The sequence below is a fragment of the Microtus oregoni genome, unplaced genomic scaffold (assembly GCF_018167655.1).
Source record: "Microtus oregoni isolate MIOR12 unplaced genomic scaffold, Mior012 000015F_ref0000493, whole genome shotgun sequence".
Lineage (NCBI taxonomy): Eukaryota > Metazoa > Chordata > Mammalia > Rodentia > Cricetidae > Microtus > Microtus oregoni.
This window is the reverse complement of record NW_024543074.1, coordinates 45257188-45273826: the sequence shown is the minus strand read 5'-3', so window position 1 is coordinate 45273826 and position 16639 is coordinate 45257188. Positions and strand designations below refer to the sequence as shown.

At 48.9% G+C, this 16639-nt stretch overlaps 1 protein-coding gene across 1 annotated transcript in view; it reads left to right on the top strand.

Annotated features, from left to right (window-relative positions):
• Positions 1 to 16639, top strand: part of Fstl4 (follistatin like 4) — a 435031-nt gene that overhangs the window by 231030 nt on the left and 187362 nt on the right. Inside the window, exon 4 of the mRNA XM_041664845.1 lies at positions 1916 to 2161. Within this exon, the coding sequence (XP_041520779.1) occupies positions 1916 to 2161 (246 nt within the window). The remainder of the gene's footprint in view (positions 1 to 1915; positions 2162 to 16639) is intronic.

The following is a 16639-nucleotide window of genomic DNA, read 5'->3' as shown; positions in this document are numbered from 1 at the left end:
GCTCAGTGTTGATGACCAGGGCTATCCTGTCTTGTCTAGTATATGGGAGGTGGTTTATTTGTTTGGACTAGGTTGCTTAAGTGGTGTTTTAGTTTGGGTTTTTGGTACCTGGTCTTATGTAGTCCAGTCTTGTCTCAACTCACTATGTAGCCAAAGCTAGCCTTGAACCTCTGATCACCCTGCCTCTACCTCCAAGATGCATTATTGATGACAGATGTGCACTATCTTAACAAGCCTGAAAGATCACTGCATCAAACCATAAAGCAGATAAACTCTGCATCCACGTTTTAATTCTTTGGACGTTGGGTTCTCTTTTTCATTCCCAGCATGCCACATGCTGTTATTAGTGGCATGGAGTCATCCTCTAATTCCCTGGCATCTCTTCATATGGTAGACTATCAGTTAAGTGTTCTCTGTGGACACCTCGCTTTATCAGTGAAATAAGCCACCCCCTAGCTGCCTGCCTCTAGATGTGAGCTCTGAGCACTACTGTCCCGAGATCCTTGTGAGTGGGTGTCAGACACAGGAGCTACCCAAGCAGTGTGGCAACCCCAAACTCCAGGGTCTTAGCCTTCTGTCCACAGATACAAGATCAAGCTAGAGAGGACTGGTCAGGAGTTGGAGGAGGGTTTGATGGCCCTGCTGGTGGTGTGGTTTTCCTACTTGCCTCCTCGCCACACTTCCTCTCTAGACTCTCCAATGGCTTCCCAGGGTCAATGTAGCACTCCTCAGTTCCTCTGCTCAGCTCTCTCTACAGTTACAGTCTTTGCTCCTGGACTGCCCATCTCAGTTACTTTCAAACTGCTATGATAGAAGATACCATGGTCAAAGGAACACATCCAAGAGTTCAGAGAGGGAGTCTGTGACCATTATAGTGGACAGCATGGCAGCAGGTAAGCAGGTATGGCTTTGAGAGTAGCTGAGAACTCACATCTCATCCACAAGAGTAAGGTAGAGAGAGAGAGGCAGAGCTAATTCAGAACGGCATGAGCCCACCCCCAGTGGCACACCCCCAACAAAGCCACATCTCCTAATTCTTCCCAAACAGCTCCACCAACTAGGGACCAAGCATTCAAATACATGAGCCTATGGGGGCCATTCTCATTTAAACTACAGCACCAGCCTTGACTATATCATGGCTTTGTCACATTCCACCTTCAACAAGAATGACTAGGTCGGAGAGAAGTAGAGTTACAACTTATTCATCTTTGAAATCTCTCAGAAACCTAGTGCACAGCCTGGCTGCAGGTCATTACTTAAGAAAGAGAAAGGTGGGTGCGGTAGCCCATGCATGTGGTACCAGCACTTGGGAGGTGGAGGCAGGAGCATCAGAAGTTTGTAGCCAGTCTGGGTTAAACGTGACTTTGTCTCAAAAGAAAGAAAAAGAAAAGTAGAAAGAATAGAGGAGAAAAAAGGAGAAAGAGACAGAGGAAGGAATGGGGGAAGGAACCAGTTTAATAATGATTTTGATGCAATTTTGGTGCATGGAGTGGTCTCAGGACACAGGAACGGTGGTTTTTAGGTCTGTCCTCTGGTCTAAGGCACCCCTAGTGAGCACGGGAGGACTGGGCATCCTCACTGATCCAATTGACAGCAAGGAAGAGCAAACCCATGAAAGCACAAATATTCACCAAGGCCTCCCATGGGTTCCGGAGGAGCAGGTGCTCTGTCTGAGGTGTTCAGGGTGAACCTCATAAAAACATACACAGCAAGATACATTTTTTTACTCCTGTAGCTTCTTCTTGGAGGAACAGGGACTCCATGTAGACCCGAAGGTCCTTCGTCCCACCTTGGGTCACCTCAGCCTCACGGGAAGTTGAGGTCTCTGTGTTTCTACTGTTTGTGACCTGAAAGAACAACATGGACTCTGTTCTCCAGCGCCGAGCTAACCCTCTGTGTTTGTGTGCATCCACAGGTCTTCCTAGCCCTGGGCTGTCGGCCTCCTGTGGGAAGAAACCCTGCAGCCCCGGGAGCAGGTGTTCCCTCGATAAGGCCACAGGGCAGCCCTCGTGCCACTGCGTGGAGGCGTGCAGGCCCCGCTACATGCCTGTGTGCGGCTCCGACGGGAGGCTCTATGGGAACCACTGTGAGCTTCGCCGTGCAGCCTGCCTGCTGGGCAAGAGAATCGTCAGCATACACAGCAAGGACTGCTTCCTCAAAGGTAGGAGAGGGCTCCTTGCCCCGCGCCTTAGAGTATGTGATGGATCTTCTGACTCTCTTTCAACAAAGGCGACAGAGGTGCTGGATGCACAGATCACAAGTGTAGAGAAAGCAAGGAGAAGGATTGGTACATTAGCCCTGTAGCAGGAGACACCTTTTTTAGCAATGTGTCTTCAGGCTGAGACCCAGTCCCAGAGATCTCCACCCCTTCCCCACCCTTAGAGAACAGAATCTAGGGAGGTCAAGCCGAACTCTTACCTGGAGTTGAGTCTGTATCCTCTAGGCACCAGACAACAGGCTAGGACCCAAGTCTCCACACTGCACGTCCTTGCAAAGTGACAACGAAGACCACATGATGCCGAGTTCCATGAGTCAGGAAGCGACACTGTACATATAAAATGACCAGGTGATACCGACAGAGTGGTCCCCAGCCTGTGGGAGAACATCCCATGCCTTGCCTGTTCAAAGAAGCTCTGAACAAGATCAGGAAACCACCAAGACAGCCAAACATACAAATGCAGACAGAAACCAGAGAACTCACTCTGTGTTGGGCTCAGATGGGAAGAAAAGGGCAAGACAATAAGAGCCCCAGGGAGGGGCTCTGTTTTGTGTGCGGCACAGGGCACCAGAGAGGTGCTCAGAGGCTTGCAAATACATGTGGGTGTGAAGGCTAGAATGGTGTTCCCATGTCGCTGTGGCCTCAGCACACATAGTATGTGCCTGCAGAGATGCTTGTAAGCCTGAAGTAAAATGGTCAGGTGTGCACAGAAGCAGAACCTGGCAGATGGATGGACCTACCTCGACCAGGGTCCCCTAGACCAACACCCAAGCAACAAATAGGCGGTTCTGGGTTGGCTGTGGTGGAGGGGGCTCTGGGGAGATACACTTAAGCCTATGACAGGAATAATCTCAGACACTTTCATGGCTATGCTCATGACGCTAATGTTAAGGTGCTTCAAAATCATGAGGTGCATTATGCAAACGAGACCACAATGAGCTGAGGACAAATGCCTGGAAGCGCTGCCCAGGTCATGCCCGCCGCCTCCCAGGCAACAGAGCGCACTAAAACACTTGACCAGTTGCTCCAGCTTTATCGGGCATGTTGAGTTTTATAGACTGATGTTCCGTCCTCTGGTTTCCAATATCCCCCAAATTGCATCTTTCGGAAGGTTTTTTATTTCCTCATTGGAGTGTGCACAGCCTCCCTCGCCATCGCTTATTCAAACGGCATTTCTCATTTCACACGAGGGAAAGAACGGCCACAAACCCTGCCGCAATGAGGGATGACAAGGGTGGCCTCCAGCAGGGCTCTGTGTTGATTGAATTTATGCACTGAATCTTCCTAATGCAGTGTACCACCGGTTCTGTGAACCCCGACCCACGCAGAACTGGTCCCCTACAGACCCCTCTTCAAGTGAGCAATGTCTGCACATATCCCTAAATACCAGGTTACATCTGGGCTCTGGTATGTCTCTGCTGTGTGACCCCGGGTGCCTCTCTGTACTTCTCTGGTCCATCCTCCCCTTCAGCTATAGCATGGGTCTAGTGGCCATCACTATCTGCTCTGGCTATGCAAGGTGAGGGAAATACAAAAGATCATATGGTACAGGACCTGGCCCACCGCATCTGATAGGAACCATCATTGCTTCTTCTCAGCTGATGTGGCCACAGACTTAGAGCATGGAGATGCCCAAACTGAAGGGAACACAGAGACAGGGACAGACAGGGACAAGTCTGCCTGGGAAGCTCTTGAGGGGACTTTCTGAGCCCAAATAACTTAATAGTGGCTAGAGATTGGATGTAGGAGGTACTGAGTGCCAAGCACTGATGTTGTTATGACGTGCCTACCTAGACCCAGGACTTCTCGTCTGGCCTTCTTGGAAAGTCCTTTAACACAGTTGTTCTCGACCTTCCCAATGCTGCGACCCATTATTACAGTTCCTTGTGTTGTGGTGACCCCCCCCCACCATAAAAGTATTTCCTTGCTACTCCATAACTGTAATTTTGCTACTGTTATAAATAATAATATAAATAGTTTTGGAGATAGAGGCTTGCCAAACGACAGGTCGAGAACCCCTGCTCTGAGACCTCATGTGAGCATTGGCTCCAGTTATGGCAGGCAGGAAGGCCCAGTCTCCTCCTCTAGTGTGTGTCTAGCAAACTAGAAGGACCCAGGCACCGATTAACAAGGACTTACAGGGGTGGAGGACAGATCATCCTGAGCAAGGAACTTCCCTCCAGAGCCATGGCTCTAACAGAAAGCCAAAGGCAGAGGCTTGAGGGGTGGTGGCTGAGGAGTGTGTGCAGGACCACGCCATCTGCTGTCTCCACTTCATAGTGGCAGCAGTCTGTTTGATAGCAGCTTGATCTCCCAAACTTCCACGAAGTTATTAACACAGGAAATTTTAAAACACTTTCCTCCCCACAAAAATACAAATTCTAAAATCACCGGTCTTCTGTTCTCCCAGCGAACATGTGATTCCACTCTCTAGGAGTGCACCTGTCCCCAGAAGCCGATATACGGACTCTTGTAATGGGGCCAGGATGTTGATCGAGTGGGAGAACTGTGGCAGATCACACTGGACCAAGGCACTGTGTCTACAGGCCCCTGCAGGGAAAGCTTCTGCCAAGGGCTGGCTGGTGACACAGGGCCCTCTCCACACAGTGTGAGAGAAGAGTCAGAATTCTAAGCCCCCTGTTCATAAGAAAACTTCTGGTATCAATCAATCCCAGTTGCTATGGTGACAGAATTCAAAGTGTCTTTTAGGGATCATTGGTCTGCATGAAAAAAAATCAGACTAAACTCAGATGGCTTCTACCCAAATTTGTGGCTTTAATCCCAGATCTCCTGGGCCAGAAGCTGGGCATCTCGTGTTCTGTCAGGAGCAAGGAGAGGTGGGGGAAAGGCTGTTTGTGTATGCTTTCCCTCAACTCCAAATACCAAGATAATGCACCCTAGATAGTGGACAGGACTCACAGCCTGACTTCATGCAGAATTCGTGTTTGAAGGCATCTTGCCACACACGGTCCTCCTGCACACTGGTTTTCACTCCAGAAGTTCTTTCTCTGACTTGGTTTTAAAGCCGTGCTCTCTCTCTCTCCTGTGAGCGTGTCTTCCAAGCAATCCCTCATCATGCTAGAGTCATGTTATTTGGCTGATCTGATGGCATAGTTCGGAAGGATGCCAAACAAACCTTGAAATTATGGGGAAGCACAGAAAGAAAAGGTGGTTCAAGTTTGTCTTAAGTGAACTCTTCAACTTCCTCAGCCTGCTGTGTTTGCAGATGTTCTTTAGATGGCTCAGCATCCAGAGGCCTGCAGCTGCTCTAGTAACATCCAAGAAGAAAATTTCCGCTTACATTTACCAAAAAAGGAGTAGGCCACACACTCACTAGATTTTTCTATCCTTTTCCAAAGACTTATCCTTCTAAAATTCTATACATGTGTGCATCTGCATCTGTGGGTCGTGTATGTGAGTGTGAACATGCTCAAAGAGACCAGAGCAAGGTTTCAGATCCCATGGAGCTAGCATTACAGGCACCTGTAACTAAACTCACTGAGAACTAAGCTCCCATCCTCTGCAAGAGCAGCAAGTGCACTTAACTTCAGCATCTTGCTCTAGCACCCTGGCTTTTTTTTAATCTTAAGTGTTGGTGAACAGCCAGGAAAACTCAATTTTTTGTTCGCACGTTAATAAAGCAAATCTTGATGCCAGAGAATCCTCTTTTCCTTCTACCTCTCTTTTTATCTTACTGTTTATTATATTATTATTATTATTACTACTACTATTATTATTATTTCTATTACTATTGCTGATACTTGCATCTTGGTGCCTTCAGAACTTACATTAGGTTCCACACCTTCCCAGGGCCTTTTCTATACTTCTACAAGTCTCTCCTATCCTGCCAGGGAAAGTTACTCTCATCCCAGTCTCTCAACCACAAGAGACTCTATTCACCAAGATGTGTGAGATCTTGCTGCTGACTTGGTGGCAGAATGGGGTGCAGTTAAATTCTGCCAGATGAGCAGCCCCTCTAGCTCAGAAGCTCTCTAACAAGGAAAGACTTAGATCTGAAGAAACAAGGGGAGGTTCAGGATTCTGGGGCTCAGTGTATTTCTATGCCTCCCTGGACTAGGACTCTGAGCTTGGCCTCATCTGTAAAGTTGCTATGATAACAGTACCTCTTTCCTGCCGTGGGGTGGTGTGAGAACAAAATGGGCCTCCGTGACCGCTCTGACTTAACACTTCTAAGTGGTATTGAGGGCCTCAGATGATTGTGATGTCATTGCAAACAGCAGGACACATTCAAGGGGCAGATGCAAGCCATTATACAATTTCCAGTCTCTTCTTACATGACCGTGATGGTCACTCTTGATCATCTGCTTGACTGGACAGAGAGAGGCCTAGGAGATTGGTAAACTGCTTCAGTGAGCGTGTCTGTGAGGACATTCTTCAGATTAGCCAGACACGGTGGCACAAGTTGTCATCCCAGCTCTGGGGCAACTGAGGCAGGAATGTCAAAAATTCAAAGTGAACTTGATCCATATGGTGATGAGAGAGAGAGAGAGAGAGAGAGAGAGAGAGAGAGAGAGAGAGAGAAGAGAGACAGACAGAGAGAGAGACAGAGAGAGAGAGACAGAGAGATTAGCCTGGGGTTGTGAAGGCTTGAGATTCTGACTGAATTAGTCATGAAACAGTAGAATTTTGAGGTATTGCAGAAGCAGAAGAACCAGGTGATGGGGTGTGTCCTACAGAGCTTTTCCCCCACATATCCCCTTCTCAGCTTCCCAGCAAACACTGGTAAAGAACCTTCCATACCAAGCTTTCCCACCATTGTCACGTCTGCCCAAATGCGTGAAGCCAAGTGACCATGGCTAGGCCTTCCTTCTTTGAGATTGTCCTCTCAAGTACCCTTGAGTCCAGCTACACAAAACTACAGCAGCAATTCTAGACAAGAGTCGAAAGGTGAAGGCTGCTGGGTCTTCCTTTGAGTTAGAAGAGATGAGATGGGCCTTCCCTGTTTCTTTAGGAAGTGATAGAGTTTGACCTCCTTCGAATGGCTCCTTCTATGAAAGGAGATGAGTCACTGGAGTTTAGTAACCGATCAGCAAGAAGCAAGAGAACCTGATACCCAGCAAGGAAGCAGTTCTGGAGTGTACAAAGGGGTTTAGGGAAATGCTAGTAGAATCCAAGAGAGATTCATCTGTCAGATGGGAAGGAGGGCAAGCGCTCATGAGCGTGCTTGGCAGAGGAAACCAGGAGGTGGATAGAGGGGCTGCCAGATAGAAACAGTGGACAAGGATTTCGAGGGGTGCAAAAAAGATTAAGTGTCTAAACTTTGGTTTCTGGGGAGGGGTGGGCCTTAGTTAAGGGCCAAGCAGATCAGTGTGAACTCAACTGACTCTGAATGAGTGGGGGGACAGCTGGAAAGAAAGTCAGCTTCAGTCCTAGCATCCGTACTCTCTCATCCTACAGCTTCTCTAGCCAGGGACACCAAGACCTGAAGGATAGAGGGGAATCTATAAACAGGGTACTTCCCACTCCATGGAGCTGGTCAGCATCCATACAGAAAACTAGAGATTGGCTGAACTGAAAATTAATCCCCATCCCAGCATAGACATGCATCCCCATCTCAACCCCCTTGGAGGGCATTTATCCCACTTGTAGAATCTGCTTCCAGAGTAGAGAAGAAATGACTTCAAACAAAGTCTGCTCTTTGAATATTTCCCCTTGGATTTCAGCAAGAAATGTCTTGGTAGGAGCCCTCTGCAAATTCACAAGAACCCTATCAGTTCAGCATGTGTGGTGTGCTCCACAGAACAGCTGCATTCTGAATGAATTAATTACAATCCAGTAATTAAAAATTGCTAATAAGTTATTGAGCTGAGAAAGTCTTGCACTGCACTGATTTCATACACAGAAACGAGTCACAGCCTCCGAGTCTCCCCACCTCCGCCATTGTTCCCTGCTGTCTTCTCTACACACTCCCCTTTCTGTCTAATGTCCTCAGGGTGTTGGCCACTGTCAGGTTCCCTGTCTAATCCTAAAGTCAAACGGAAAGGTTTTGCATCGGGTTCTTCAGGAACCATGTAAGCTGTCTCTATCCCTTTCTGCCACAGCCGTTGAATTACTTAAGGTCGCCCACAGAAGGCCATGGCAATGGCTGAGGTTTTAAGAATATTTTTTGAACAGCCATGGGAAACTGAGTTTAGACTCCAGCAACCACGTTACACGCTGGGTGTGATCTTGAGATCCCCTGTAGCCCCAGTGCTGTGGGGACCTGAAGACCCTAGATGTTGTTGGCTGCCAGCCTAGTCAATAAAAGCAAGCTTCAATTAAGGAGAGACCTTGTCCTAAAGGCATAAGGTAAAGAGAGATTGGGGGGGGGGTACCCAACACACTCCCTCCACTGACCTCTGGGCTTTGTTCTCATGCGTACATATACCATACACATATAAATGCATAAAGATCATCCACACAGACTAATAAATGGTAGACAAATACATGATGGATGATATGATATGATATGATATGATATGATATATGCAGGACCAGGACTTTGCTGTGTGAACTCCAAGCTAGCTAGCATGCCAGGAGAAGTTCTGCAAAGCCCAGAATTCCCTTCGTGATAAGTTCTTGCCAGTGCCTAGCTCCCTTCCATACTGATCATCCCTACAAATGCAGATGTCTACTTTATTTTTCTCTGCCTAGCTCACTGGAGATGTTCTACTAATTTTTTGGCTGAATCCACACATTAGTTACTATTCAACATACAGCCTCTTTGAGGACCCAAAGATACAGAACAGGAACCCCTTAGAAGACCTCTCAGCAAAGAGTAGATGGATCCGCTGGGCTGGTCCATCTGGTATTAAAGGTATAAGCCTTTAATCCCAGCACCTGGGAGGCAGAGACAGGTGGCTCTTTGAGTTCAAGGCCAGTCTGGTCTACAGAGCAAGTTCCAGGACATTCAGGACTACACAGAGAAACCCTCTCTTGAAAAATAAAACAGACAGAAAACAGAAAAGATCAGATGGATCCACAAGAAGGACCTTGCTCAAAAGCCTGTGGGTTCTCTGGGACAGGAGGGTGTCATGCCTTGGATCTAGAAAGCCCCCACAGACTCATGGTTTACGTCTTTGCTCCCCAACTACTGGCACCGTTTGAGGAGAAAAGCTTAAGAAGGAACTGTTAGGACATGGGACCCAACTGGTAGAAGTGGCTTACTAGAGGTAGACCTTGAAGATTATACCCAGCCCCTGGATCCTGCCTTGCTCTTGATTCCTGGTTTACCAATGTGAACAACCTCCACCATGTACTCCCATTGCCGTGAACTCTCTCCCCCCAAAAAGTCATGAACCAAGGCAAAACTTCCTCCCCTAAGTTCTTCTTGTGAAATATGCTGTCATAGAAAGCCATCAAGGCATTGCAGAAAGAGGAGGAAGGAAGGGGCGCAGTGAAGGGACAGACAGACATGGAGCCCCCCTCCTTACAGCTATCTCTCTAGGAGGCTGCTCCGGGGAAGGCCTGCGTGGGGAGAAAAGTGACCGTCAGCTCCAACAGCTCAGGCCCTTCGGAGCCAAGCTGGCCCCGCACCTGGGAGGTTTCAGATGATCACTCCAAGTCAAATGTTAAATTACTAGAGCAAGAAGTAGTTGATTTGGGACTTCCTTAAGGCTCCCCCCTACTGTGCCTTCAATTACCATCAAGGTCCCTGTGCAGCAGTCACTAAATGGCACTGCACATCCAGTCTCTGTGCTTGAGCAGTTCATCTAATTATGTGTGTGACAAGCTCAGCAGCTGTCAGAGTGGCCCAACTCAGATGTGTTGACTCTGTCCCCGCTGCAGCGTGTGTCTGCTTGCTCAGATCCCAGGGCAGATGTCCTCCCGCTCCTGTGAATGTGTGCTCCTTTAGGTTTTGCTGCTGTGCGGTAACTTGAGGAGCTGGAGGACTCATGGGGGAGAGGGAGTAGAAGTTGGGCAAGAAGCCTGGTGGTCAGACTGCTCCTGATTCCTGGTTCCTTTGCCCTTGCCTCTAGTCTCCAGGGGTGACAGATGTGCCCAACCCCTCTCTGCCTACTTTTCTGCTCAGGAAAGCAATGTTGAGGCCACCTGTTCTTCTCTAAAGAGAAGAAGAATACAGAACCTTGTCCAGTAACTGAAATGAGTAAGCCCCCTGCAGCGAGCCAAGGAAGCACAGTTGGAGTCAGTCAGCAGGGGCCCTGGTGGAGTGAGCACACGCCTTGGGCCTCAGGGATCAATGGTTCATTGTCAGGCAAATGGTGGCGCACGCCTTTAATCCCAGCACTCGGGAGGCAGAGGCAGGCGGATCTCTGTGAGTTCGAGACCAGCCTGGGTCTACAGAGCCACAGCGAAACCCTGTCTTGAAAAACCAAAAAAAAAAAAAAAAAAAAAAACCGTTCCAGCTCCCGGGTGCCATGGGAGAGCCAGGTCCAGGACAGAGAGTGTGTAGGTGTCACGGGAAAGAGGGCTCAGCTGCGCCTGCCCCTCTTAGGCATCACCTCTCCTCAGGAACCCTGCCTGCCCTCTGCTTTTCTTCGCCAGCTCCATTCTGCTCCGATGCAGCCCCACCCCTCAGTAATGGAGGCGACCATGTAGAAATGGCTTTCAAAAGCCTCCTGCTAAATAAAAGGAGAAAAATCACTTTATCTGCAGGTAATTAAAGCAGCCAGTTACAATGATCTCTGTCCACTTCCTTCTACAGGCAGGGGTTTCTCTGCTAGAGAGGCACTCCCCCAGGAACTGCCAGTCATCCCCCTTTACCTCTCTAAACTAGTACTCATGAGTTCACATCACATATTCTCTCTCTCTCTCTCTCTTTCTCTGTGTGTGTGTGTGTCTGTCTGTGTCTGTCTCTCTCTCTCTCTTCCTCTCTTTCTATTTGTCTCCCTCTCCCTCTCTCATCCCTCCCTCCCTCCCTTCCTTCCTCCCTTCCTTCCCCAGTTCTCTCCTTCCTCTCACATCCCTGTTTCTCAGATGTTGTATAGTTCATTCTAATGCAGTGACATGGTCCATATTTCCTTTGACATATAATAAACCTGAGGTCTTTGTTGAGGGCATTGGCAGAGATCTTCAAGTCTGTGTAGACCATTTTTTAACTCCACCTGATACAGTGATAACACTCACACAGACCCAGGTTTCTTTGCCTGCCTCCAATTGCTTTACCAGTGCTCTAAGAAACCCTAGAATAGGGGCCTCTAAGCCATGACAGCCTGATGGCAAGAACTTTCCTGATAGGGAGATGAGGGTCAAGAAGGATGGGCCAAAGAAATTTTTTGAATTCATGTATGTCTGTGTGTGAGTGCTTAGTCTGTATATGCACCCCAAGGATGCAGTACCTGTGGGGGTCAGAAGAGGGTGCTGGAGCCCCTAGTGCTTGTGTAGCTGTGAACCCGCTCAGTGTGGATGCTGAGAACCAAGCATGGGTCATCAGAAAGAGCAGCAAGTGCTCTTAACCGCTTCCACCACCTGCCCCCGAGAATGCGACAAAGAGAAAGCTGTGGTCCTCAAGACTTAAGGGGAGTATGTGGCTGCCAGAAACGAGAAGCTGTCTAAATAATTGTCCCAAATGTAATTAACAAGAATTGCAAAGGGAAAATTATGAAGTTAAGTGCACTTCATTCCTCTCTTGCTGTGCCGGTTAGTGCTTTGTCAACTCGAAACAAATCAGGGTCATCCGGAACGAGGGAGCCTCCGCCAGGAAAACGCCTTGGACATATTGGCCTGTAGGCAAATGCGTGAGGTGTTGTCTGTATTAATGATTGATGTGGGGGGCGGGGTCAATCCTCTGTGAGTGGCTCCAGGAGCAGTGGACCTGGGTTTTATAAGAAAGCAGACTGAGAAAGCCATGGGGAATAGACCAGTAAGTATCACTCCTTCATGTCCTCTGCTTCAATCCCTGCCTCCGGGTTCCTGCTTTGACTTCTTGCCCTGACTTCCCTTCATGACAGACTGTAAACTGCAAGATGTAATAAACCCTTTCCTCCCCAAGCTGCATTTGGTCACGGCGTCTATCACAGCGATAGAAAACAAACTAAGACACTTGGGTAGGGGAATGTCAACAGATTCTACACCATGTTTTCAGACAAGGTCTTGCTGTATAACCTGGGCTGGACTCACATTCCCTCCTCCTGCCACAGCCTCTCAAATGATGAGATCACTTGTTCGGGCCACCATACCAGGCCAGATCATATATGTACATACTTCTTAACTAAGAACACTGAGTTGTATATATAAGCCAAACGAGGCAGTTTTCCATTCCCTCTGTCCTAGTAACCCAGAATAAACCAGTGCTGGCTCTAACAAGCATCCTTGATTATTCCCAGTTGCTTGCAGGAAACCCTACCTCCTTGCCTCTGGTGGTGTGTCCAGACAACACGGCCAGGCTTGGCCTCTGGCTGAGGTTTTGTCCACAAAGATCAGGCCTTCCGTCCTTCATCCCCTTTGTTCCCCAGGAATCGTGCTGAAGATGGTAAAGTGGAGGAGAAGCCTCGCGCTGACACACAAGCTCTGCTGACAGCTGATTAGATTTCATATCCCCTAGGAAACACACCTCTGCATGTGTCTACAGCGCTGTTTCTAGAGGATTCAACTTGAGAAAAAAGACACACTCTTTGAGTGGCATCCATGCATGGGGTCCTGAGACAAATAAAAAGGGGCAAAGAGAAGGCAAGGTGAATGCCAGGATGCCTCTCCTCCTCCTCCTCCTCCTCCTCCTCCTCCTCCTCCTCCTTTCTCTCTCTCTCTCTCTCTCTCTCTCTCTCTCTCTCTCTCTCTCTCTCTCTCTCTCTCTCCTTACTGACTGAGGGTGCAGTGTCTCATGCCCCCTGACATGCATTCCCCTCTAAGATAGTATATATCCTCAACCTATAAACCAAAACAAGCCCACCCTTCCTGACTATATTTGTCATAGAGAGAAAAGTAACTAACAAGGGTTGTGGTGTGTCTTTCTTAGGCCACAACGTGCAATAAGCATATGACACAATGCCAGTGAGGTGCAGTAACAAGTTGGATGGCCAGCACTGTTGGCTGTAAAGTTCCCCTGGAAACTACAGCTAATCACTGAGAGAAATGTGTGAGAGCCTCGCTTTGCTGGGGAGAGGGAGGCAAAGTGTTGCACTGTTCAGAGTTGGAAGTGGAAGGTGAGCCCTCGAGACAGCAGAAACCAACATGGAACAAAACCATTTGCAGAAGTGAACATGGGCCAATGCAGCAGGTGTCATCACGTCTACTACTCAATGAGGACCTGCCAGACTCCCGGATGCTCACTAGCGGACGCTTTCTGAGCATCATCTCATACCTTCTCCCCTAGTTGGCATTTGGCTGAGGAGTCAAGAGAAGTCAGACTGTGACCAGCTCTGTTTCTGTGCTGGCAGATGACTGGAATGCTGGATGTCATCTGTCCTGTGCATCAGACAGAAGAGAGGACCGCCCTTGCCCCTCAGGAGGTGCACACGATAAGTGACCAGGATAAACAGGTGGAAACCTCTCAGACAGATTCCCTAAGCAGTCATGGTGTTCCTCCACCACCAAGCCAAAAACTTGGGGCTTGTCCAGCATGAACCTGAATACGGTCACACCTGAAAGGGACAGGAAAGAAATTTGGGCTCCCATGGACATTCAACGTGGCCATATCCAGTCTTCAAAATGGAACTAATCACATTCATTCTCTGGCCCCGAGTGGCTGTCTCCATGTGGATGTCACCACCACAGTGAGCACATTGCAGAGAAAAGGGTCCCCACTGATGCCAAGCAGGACAGGCATGGGTGGGATGAGCAGGTTTTGCCCCTCCAGGAAGATGGGCACCACCCACATTTCTCAGTAGTTTCTCTCTGACTCTTTCTGCTTCGGTCCCCCTCATCCCTGCTAGCCTTCCCACCCCTGCTAGGTTTTAATTGCAAGGTCTTGTTTAAGTGCCAGACTTGCCTCCATAAACACTTCCCTGCCTGCCAGTTGTAAAGACATAAACTGCATTTTAAAAAGTTGCCAGGCCCTCTGGGCAAGAGACTTTGATTCTAGAGAAGCCTTCAGAACAACAGCAATGGATAGGAAAGACAAGTCTAGCCCTGGTCAACATGGACTCCCTTCTGTGCCTCCAAAGCCCAGATTCTAATGCACAGAAACCATTGACAGGGAGCAGGGACACACCTGACCATGACCATCTAGAATACTGGAAAGAAATATCTAGAAGAGAAGGTCCCACCAGGCTTTTTGGGGGTCCAGTCTGCAGGGACTTCACTGACTGATTAAAATTACCCAAATTTGTAGTGAATTATTATTTTTACACGTGTTGCTTTTGTAAGAAACTGGACATTAAATGGTCATGGAGGGCAAGGTTCAGAGGCCCTAGTTCAAAGCCAGGTCCAGCACTAAACAATTTATTTCCTTAGCCGGGTGGTGGTGGCGCACACCTTTGAACCCAGCACTTTGGAGGCAGAGGCAGGCGGATCTCTGTGAGTTCGAGGCCAGCCTAGTCTACAAGAGCTAGTTCCAGGACAGGAACCACAAAGCTACAGAGAAACCCTGTCTCGAAAATCAAAAAAAAAAAAAAATTTATTTCCTTCATTTAGTTTACTCTTCAGGACGAGGACTTCCATTGTGCCTACTTGGCAGATGGAGACAAGGGGCACACTGGCCTCTGGCAGGGGTACTCACATGTCGTGCGCTGTGCTGCTTCAGAAGGGGCTCAGCCTGGGTGTGATTCCTCACCCACTGCCACTCAGAGTGCTGGCTCTTTTTGTTCATCACATCCCCCTCCCCACCTTGGAAAACCCTGCCCTCCCGTACACCGGTATCCACAGGAGAGAAGCAGCGAATCCCGGACATCCCCAGCAAGCCTGACAGGCGCCTTCTGCCATAGCTGCCTGCCCGCAGTAGTCTTCCAAACAATAACCATTTGAAATTGCCATCAAACAGTCAAACAAGGGGCTAGGGAAATGGCTCTCACATTGCTCCCACAATTCCCAGCACCCATGTCAGGCAGCTCACAACCTTCTTTTAACTCTGCAACCAGGGGTATCTGATACCTCTGGTCTCCACAGTCACCTGCACACATGGGCACATGCCCACACACAAATACACACACATGCACGTAATTAAGATTTAAGTACAAAACGCCCACCAGTGTAAGATGCAAATATCTGAGGAGAAAGCTCAGAGGAAAATAAAAGTAGCAAGGATGACAGAGAGAAGTAGGCAAAGAGCAGAGGATGCCTCGGGTGCTAACACCTGCTTGCCCCAGATGCCCGGGGCTAGTGCAAGCACATGCTCAGAGACACTGGGATTCCAGTCTTGAATCCCTGGTCTGAGAGACTGCCATGAGTGAAGGATAAGGAGCCGCAGTGCCTCCTGGAGGCCAGCGAGGAAGGCTAAACACAGCAGTGGTCAATTAACAAAGCAAATGTTTGAGGTGACCTCCTAGCAATGAGATGGCTCATGTCTTCCCACAGGGCTCCCAAGGCCATCGGTCAGAAGAGGAGATACATGAATTAAGTTAATTGGAGAAAAACTCCTTCCAGGGAAGTGGCCACTGGCTTGGCTTTTAATGGGATAAAGGTTTTGATCTGATCAGAATCTTTGCCTGACCCAAGAAAGGACACAGCCTTCAGAAAGGCTCTTCTCTCATCTGCTCCACCCTGCCCCTGACACTCTGTCTAGAAGTTCGTATCCCTGAGACTCTTAGAGCCAAAGGTCTGGGCATCTGTGACCCAAGAGATTAGGGTGTGAGAGCGCTGCAAACACCTTCCAGAGGAGATACCACTCCCTTCCAGGTTCCACCTGTCTCAAACCCACCAGGTTCTGGTCTCTGCTGTAACTGTGGAGGAGTGTGATGGGGGCCATGGGGGAGCTGTATCCGGAAGATTCCAAAGGACAGGGTTGGGCAATAGCAGCTGGGCTGGGTTGACCATGGCCAATGGAGACATTTCATCGCATGTGAATGAAAGCCATTCATGGAGGACCTGCTTCAGCCAAAGTAGGCGCCAGAGAGCAAAGCCTCTGGACTCTCCATCCTTCTCTTGAGCCACCAGCCATCCCATGCTCTCACTCCCTTGTCTCCCCTCCCCCATTGCCTTCCTTCTAGCTTCAGTGAAGCTGGTGACCAACAGGTTGTAGGACGTTGTACAGGTGTCTGCCCTTTTCATATCTCCAGCTTGCTCAACAGTTATTAAATCCCTGGTAACAGGAGGCGACTAGTTGATCTACCCAGTGGACTCACATCCCCAGCTGGCACAGCAATATGCCTCTGGCCCCCCTCATTTATCTGTTTGGGGCTTGGAGCAAGAATGACTAGGACAAACATAGAGCCCATGGGATCTAATGATTGCTTGTCTCTCTGGGAGATTGCAACCAAACTGGATGCCCCTTGATCTAAGTAATGGGTGGGTGGGTCCCAGCTCTCTCCTGCCAGTTTACAGAGGTCCATGTAGAGGTGGGAGAACCAGGCTCCTAGAGGGGTCTGA